Source organism: Rhinolophus sinicus, chromosome 14, assembly GCF_057876585.1.
Source record: "Rhinolophus sinicus isolate RSI-liver-muscle chromosome 14, RSI-T2T, whole genome shotgun sequence".
Taxonomy (NCBI): Eukaryota; Metazoa; Chordata; class Mammalia; order Chiroptera; family Rhinolophidae; genus Rhinolophus; species Rhinolophus sinicus.
The window spans coordinates 150,866,722-150,874,258 of NC_142514.1; the positions used below are offsets into that span (position 1 = coordinate 150,866,722).

The following is a 7,537-nucleotide window of genomic DNA, read 5'->3' on the forward strand; positions in this document are numbered from 1 at the left end:
ACCATTAATTGGCGCGGCTGGAAACTGAGTTCAGTCTGACAAAGTTCTTGCTCCCACTTCCTTCTCTTGTTCCCACAAGCCCCACTACTCTGTGGGTGATTCCAGATGCCCGAATTAAATACCCTGCTGGGACCTAGAACCAACCTTGTTATGCATTAACCCTCTCAGTCTCACCTGGACAGGGACCTACGGGCAGACTTGGCAGTCAGGGGTGCCTGCAATCCTGGACCCTGCCCTACAAGACCCCACAGCTGGGGATGGACTGGGACACACGTTCAAAACCGGCGGAACTAAGCAGGTGAAATTTACTATGACGATAAACTTATCAAAATCCAGGTCATTTTAAGAGTGTTTCTCATCAGTCCCCACCACCCCCTCTGCCCCCCCCCCCACACACACACAGTTCCACCAACGCCCTCAATGCAGATACACGTGTATGGTCCGGCTGGATCATCCAGTCCAGCAAGTGGGTGATACAATCTGTCCCAGGCACCGGAACCTTCCCGTTATTGGTTACCTGGAGCTGCTGCATCACTTCAGACCAGAGCTACCTGAATAAGAGCAGAGGCTGATACTGGGAAGCATCAGAGCCACTGCCCAGCTGGAGTATCCTTGCTGCTGTCGCAGCACCATCACCCACAACGCCACCAACTTCACCTCAATTGCCATCACCACCACCTCGACTCCAAGCCACCGCTGCTAGGTGAGACCTGAGACTCCTGCGTAGACATGTCAATCAGTCTCTCCCTCTCCTCTCCTACCTCTCTTTCCACTACTCGATCTCTTGGTCGATTTCCCTGCCAGTCTCAGAGTCTCTGTCCACTTCTCTCTGGGTCTGTTCATCACACAATCTCTGTTTGGTCCGCGATTCATCCCAGACTCGCACCCCAGGTAACGCTGGCCAGTCTCCGTTCGGGGACTCCCCGCCGCACTCTTCCCGCGCAGAGCCGGGCTCATCTCCCTGCCTCTCACTGCACGCGTTGCTTACACCGATCTCTGATGCTTGGAGTTCCCCAGGACCGCGCGCAGAGCAGGACGCAGAAGTAACTTTCTGCAGACTGTGCTCATGGACTAGGTCTCGTGCCTCGTGGTCCTCGCGAAATTGGTGCAGAACTTGTCCCAGCACAAGTAGGTGGCAAATAGGTGCTAAGAATTAGGCAGGCAGCCATTAAAGGAAAACCCCCGTTGCGGGTTCTGGGAGCTTTTTTCTCAGTTTAGGTTGTGGGTGCCAAGTTAGCACTCTGCTAAGCTTGGTTCTCACAGGGCACTCTTTGCCAAAGTGCGGAGCGGCTGAGCAGTAGAATTTGGTCTTCAGTTTCTCAGAGATTCCAGGCGCAGAGGTATTCCCTCTCTACCTACATTCCCCGACATACACCTGTAGGTGTGAGCAAAAGCTCTGGGTTGCTTTATTGGGGCAGCTGTGGTGACAGGGCATTCGGTGACTGTCCTCAGTGGAGACGTGGACAACAGGTATGTGAGAGGCAGCGGGGTGGGTTGGCAGGGAGGGCGGCTGTGGACTGAGACCTCATCACCCAGGTGTCCCGCTACAGTCGCCCCTGCACTTTTGCTAAACCATGCATACTGCAGGCTCCCTGGATCTTTCAGCGTGACACTTCGCTGCCATGGAAAAAACAAAACACAAAACAGTGAGGGGAAATGAAGGGAGCAGCCTGAAGCCACGGAGCCAGGGAGTTACCTGCAGAAGGCAGACCAGACTCCAGGTGTGTGGGCTCATAGAACTCTGAGCTGGGGTGATGGTAACGTGATTCTTCCCCTGCAGACACATCATGTGCTTCTGGAAGCTCCCCCCCTTCCTGGCTCTTGGCTTCCTGGTCCTGTACCAGGTGGGCACCTTCCAGGCAGCTCCACTCAGGTAAGAGCTCTGCCAGGCGCACACAGCGCTCCTGGCATTAAACAGTCTGTGCTGTGAATGGTGCTGTGCTGCAAGTTTAACTGGCTGGGGGCAGACAGGGGAATGCATATTTTTTCTGATAGAAGGATGTGTAGTTCTCAACTGACAACAGTGATGACATACAATATTCTTTACTGCATATTTCATATTGTTCATGAGTCTCGCACAATGTTTCTGCTTTTTACCAAACCTTTCTGTCTTTAGCCATCCTTTTTGCCTATTTCAGCCATGACCCCAGAAATGAATTGCAGCTTTACTTGCTACTATTTTGCCAATAAATTTGTAGTTATTAAACCTGAGATGTGATCTGTTAATCTTTCTTACTCTAGTACAAATTACATTTATTAAACTGAAACCCTTCTTAGCATAGCGCTACTTGTAAATGTTATCATTTAATCTTTAATATTGGCTGTATTTAAAACTAGGCTCACAAATTTTCTGAAACTTTAATCTTTCACAAGCCTGCATGATCTGGATGGAGCAGACCACTTCTTCACACCAGAGCCTGACTTCTGGGGAAGCCCTGTTTTTGGAAAGCCACTGGCCTCATGCCCTGTCTACTGGGGGGTGAGGGGGCCACATCCTCAGGGAAAGTGGCAGAAACCAGGACACCTGGCTGCTTATCCTGGGGAGGGGGTACGCAGTAGCTCAGGGCCTCTATTGGGTTTGCTTCTCCTCCCCAGTTCTATCCCAGAGAGCCCTGAACACCATGCTTCACTCAACAAGGAAGAAGGAGACCTCCTACAGGCTGCACTGATTAAGAACTCCATGAGGAGGATGGCCGCTGAGCAGGAGCAGGAGACACAGCCCAGGTGAGGCTGCACACCTGCCCAGCACAGGGCATGCCCTCCCTCCAGTCCTGCCCAAGCAGGCATATCCTGACAGGTAGGAGAGAGACAGCTGGAGAGGTGGCCAGCAGGCTGTCACTGTTCACCTCATCCTGGGGCCCAGCTGTTCTCAGGCTGCACTGAAGACAGAGGTCTGGTGGAGAGACTATGGTTAGATCACATGTAAAAACATCCATTTCTGAAAGCTGTTGGGGAAGGTGTGGAATCACTCACTCTGGAAATTGGTCTGGCAACACTGAGAGGTCCTCCCAGCCTTGGAGGAGTTAGAGGATTGGTAAGTGTGAAGCCAGACGATGGACCCCATAGAGCTCAGGAGATTTTAGAAACTTGACTCCACCTTGTTAACCTGCCCATGACATTCTTTCACACCTTCAGGGAGCCTTCGCTGTACATTTGCCAGGGGAAGCCCAAGGCCTTGCAGAGGGTGGGCTCAGGTAGAACAGTGCCTGAGGTAGGTCTGGGCCTTTAGCTGTGTAGGATCTGTGGAGACGCGCATGTTGTCACAAGCTGGGGAGAGCACCCTTCGTTAGTCCACCTCCCGTGCACCCTGAGCTTGGAGCACACACCAGCCCCTGCTCTGGCCCTGGCGCTGCCCGGGCAGAGTCATGGGTCATACCTGTATCTGCCCCGACAGCCTCTCTGCACAGCATGAAGGACTGAGCAGCATGACGAAGGTCAGGAAAGGTCACCCCTTCCCCACCACAGCCCTTCCCCACTCTGCCCTGACTGAGCATGCCTCTGAGTTCAACTAATGGAAGATGTGGGAGCCACCTTCCTGCCTGCCCCTCCTGCCCTGGCTCTAAGGAACTCCTCACTGGTCTAACTTTCTGTGTGACAACCATAGGGGCAAACCCAGTTCATGATATCACCTGGCATGTTTTTTCCCTGCAGCCTGGACATCTCCAGAGCTAAGCAGTGCAGCAATCTGAGTACTGTGTGCTGGGCACATATACACAGGACCTCCACAGCTTTCACACATTCCCTCAGACTGCAACAGGTGTCAGAGTGCCTGGAAAGAGAAGGGTCCTGGCCAGTGGCTTGGAGACAGACCACGGCCCTCCTGGTGGCATCCCCAAGGATGCTGCCAAATGCCTCCCTCCACTTTCTAGTCTGATTTCCTTTCTTGTTTCCTTCCTATAACCTGCTGTACATGGTCCTCTCTGTTGTTTTTGGCGGCTGGTATCAGTGGCTTTCTTTGTGGCAGTGGACATGTGGAACCTCAGATGGGAGGAGAGAGAGCAGGACCTACAGACCCAAAGAGAATCTCCCAGGAAGAGATGAGAGAGGGAGAGGGTCATCCTGTGTTTGCCTGAGGATTTCAGAACAGAGCTTCGTAGTCTTTTTTCTGAATGTGCTTGTCACTGGAGAATAAAATTGTGTTTGTACAAAGCACTGAGCTGTGGTGGTTATTGCTCTGGTCCACGTCCCAGGCTTTATGGATTCAGGGATCTGTGCTGCTTAGCGGCAGCGTGAGCTCTGGGATAGCCAGACACAGGGCAAGATGGGTGGTCCCTGTGACCAACCTCAGATAGCAAGAACAGGTGCGCTAAGGAGCAGGCGAGCACCTCTGCGACTAAATGCTTAAACTCTTGGTAAGACGGGGATTTTCTGTTTTCTTATAAGGAGTACCTGCTGCCCGTGCATTGGATGTGGCTTCTAGATAGTCTCTGAGATTGGATTGGGAATGGCACCATAATTCTCTCTAATCTCATAAGCCTTGGTTGATTTTTAATGTATTTGTATAGAAAAGATGGGCTGTTATAGCTCTGTGTTCATGGCCTGTTCCCAAGCGTCACCTTGTGGTTTCTGAGAATGTCTAGCGGAGTGATTGCGGCATTTTCTGTATTGGCCCTGTGATTTTCTGCAGTGATAATTGTGTTTAGGTGAAAGACTTATGGTTAATTGGCGCTTCTTAGAAAAGAACGAGTAATTTTACCATGATGGTCCCATGAGGCAGGCTCTCCCACCTCCTGCCCCGAACCTCTCATTGACAAATCCTCTCTTTCTCCACCCTACAAATCAGCATCACTGTCCAGAAGAGAGACTGCGATTTGGGCACCTGTGTGACCAATCGGCTGGCAGATACACTGCACAAATTTGGGGGCATGTTGAAGGAAGACTTCGAGCCCACCGACGTGGGCCCTGAATCCTATGGCCGTCGCCGCAGGGACCTTCAGTCCTGAGCAATGAAAAGGCTTCAGGAAGAAGGTGACGGCCCTTGCACTATTGGATGGGAGGATGGATAACTTGGTATTGCAGGGGTGACATCCACACTCTAACCCTCCCTGTGCCCATATGGGTAGAAAATCCACAGGGGAAGGTGCTTACTCCAGTGTCTGGAGAAGGACAGAGAGTCACAATAGCTGAACCCTTAGATTTTGGGTTCATTTCTCTGTTTTCCAATATCTCCTTGTAACATTGAGATCATCTGCCAGGAAATATAAATCCTGTTTATTTAAAACACTGGTCCCTGCAGTTATAATTGTGATTATTCTAGTATTTGACTTTGAAAGGTAATGAAAATATCCTTGTGGACTATACACTACAATGTTGTGTACATCTGAAATCAGAGCATACACTCGGGGTCAAGAACTGTGTGTGCCCTCTACTACCTATAGGATCATGGGCCACATATTTTCTTTGAGCCGCAGTTTTCCCATCTGGAAATCAAGGGCTACAATAGTATCTACCTGCTAGTATTAGTATAAAGAGTAAATGAGGGATAGAGGTGAATAGCCTCACAATTACTAAGTAACTAAATTCTGGCTATTTTGTTTTCTCCTAGGTCACCATGAAGCTGAACTCTACATCTTCCATTCATAGTAAAAGCACCTTGTAGGAAAGCATGGACGACACACATATATGCATGCTCCTTCGTGTCGAAATCATTCTTTCATGTTTAAAATAAATTAAAGCTGCATGAATAATAAAGCAATTGCAATGACCTTGTGTGCATCTTTGTTATATTTTATTCTATACTCAATAAATATGACAGCATGTCTCACTGGCTTATCTGGCAGCAAATTTGGGCCCCATCAGCCAACCTGTTGATGTTGGTAATTTCGCTAAACCTCGGGGAGACACGAAATTGCTGCCTCCTGGGTGCCTGGGGGACACATGTTAGTGCTGTGCCTCAATGGACGTTTTCTTTAAAGAAATTTTATCATTTATGAATTTCACCAAGATAAAAAAAATTAATTCAATACACTTAAAAGGAGTCCCTGCTGCTATTCATACTGTTTCCCTCAGCAGAGCCTCAGGGACCTGTGAACACTTTGTTGACCAGCTGACTCAAATGAGGCAAAGGCAACATGCTGGGGGTGGGTCCTCAGTGTCCTGTACCCCCAGTTCCTCGTGAAACATTCCTAATGGAATTAGAACCCTGTGCATCTCCTTTTAATTTGTAATGAAAGCAAGTTGTAGGAAAAGGAACATGGAAGATATACATATTTGTATCCTTCTTGACACTGAAAACTATTTTCTTTGTTTGAAAGAAACTAAAGCTAAATGCAGAATTACATCATTGTAGTTACCTAATGTGCATTTAAAAAATATTTGATACCATATTCAGTAAATATGACAGCATGTCTCATTGGCTTATCTGGTAGCAAATCTGGGCCCTGTCAGCCCATCAGCCAACTGTTGAATTTAGAGATTCTGTTAAACTTCAAGATGGTAGAAAATGACTGCCTGATGGGTGTCGGGGGCACATGATAAAGCGGTGCCTCCACAGAACGTTCCATTAAAAAAATGTTAACGTTGTCATTTGTGAACCTCATCAACCTCAAACATGTGTTCTACATACACTTCAATGGAGTCCTCACTGCTATTTATATTGTTTTTCTGAGAAGTGTCTAAGGATTCTTAAATAACTTATTTAATTCATCATGAACACATGTGCACCCAACAATACGACCTCAAAGCATGTAAGACAACAACTACAGGGAGAAATACATATATCAGAATTGTTTTTAGAGAATGAATGCACCCTTCTCAATAAGCCGTGGGCTTCTGGTGATGGGTTTCTGGTCTCACTTTTGCCAACGTGTGTTTCCATGTTGGCTCAGCTCATATACCCACTGATGATACGGTGAATTTCAGAATCTATACCATAGTTACACCCACAAAAGGGTGATACACTTTATTTCTGACCAGATTATGTTTACTTGGCCAATGCCATGTAGTAAATAAGCCGAGACATCCCAGATGGACTTGAAACTCCTGATCACGTGTTGATCACCTTCTGGCCTTTCTTTTCTGTCGATATGTTTATGCACCAATAACACCGTCGAATTACTGTTAGGGCAAAGCCACCATCATACTTCTCTTTTTGAAAATGCTCTTGACAATTTTCACAATTTTATTCTTCCAGAAAGAAGTAGGATAAGTGTCAATTTTTTAAAATTCCTGTTGGATTTTTATTTGCATTGGGCTTTTCAGGTAGACAACTGTATCTTATTTCAAATTTTCTGTTCTTATTACATAAAGTACAACCTCTTCTATATTCCAGAATATATATATGGAAGAATAATCTTTCTTCTTATTGTGTACTGATAGATTTGTAAAAATCATAAATGAATATTAAGTTATATCAAAATATCTTTTGTTATCTAACAATTATCTTACGACCTTTCTCCTTTAACTTATTAATGTAATATAGTCAAAAATAAAAACTAGTATTAAAAGATAATATTTTGAGTGCTTACTACATGCTAAAAACTTTAGTAAGTGCATTATAGATATTAAGTCTTTTAATGTTTACAACTGGATAAGTTTA

General features: G+C 46.9%; 1 protein-coding gene across 1 annotated transcript; it reads left to right on the top strand.

The window, feature by feature from the left end:
* The first annotated feature begins 1,787 nt into the window (after positions 1-1,787).
* LOC141572338 (calcitonin gene-related peptide 2-like) lies at positions 1,788-4,943 on the top strand. The gene is made up of 3 exons (XM_074337080.2): positions 1,788-1,873; positions 2,596-2,724; positions 4,784-4,943. Exons 1-3 carry the CDS (start codon positions 1,788-1,790, stop codon positions 4,941-4,943), a joined length of 375 nt encoding a protein of 124 aa, XP_074193181.2.
* Positions 4,944-7,537: the final 2,594 nt, after the last annotated feature.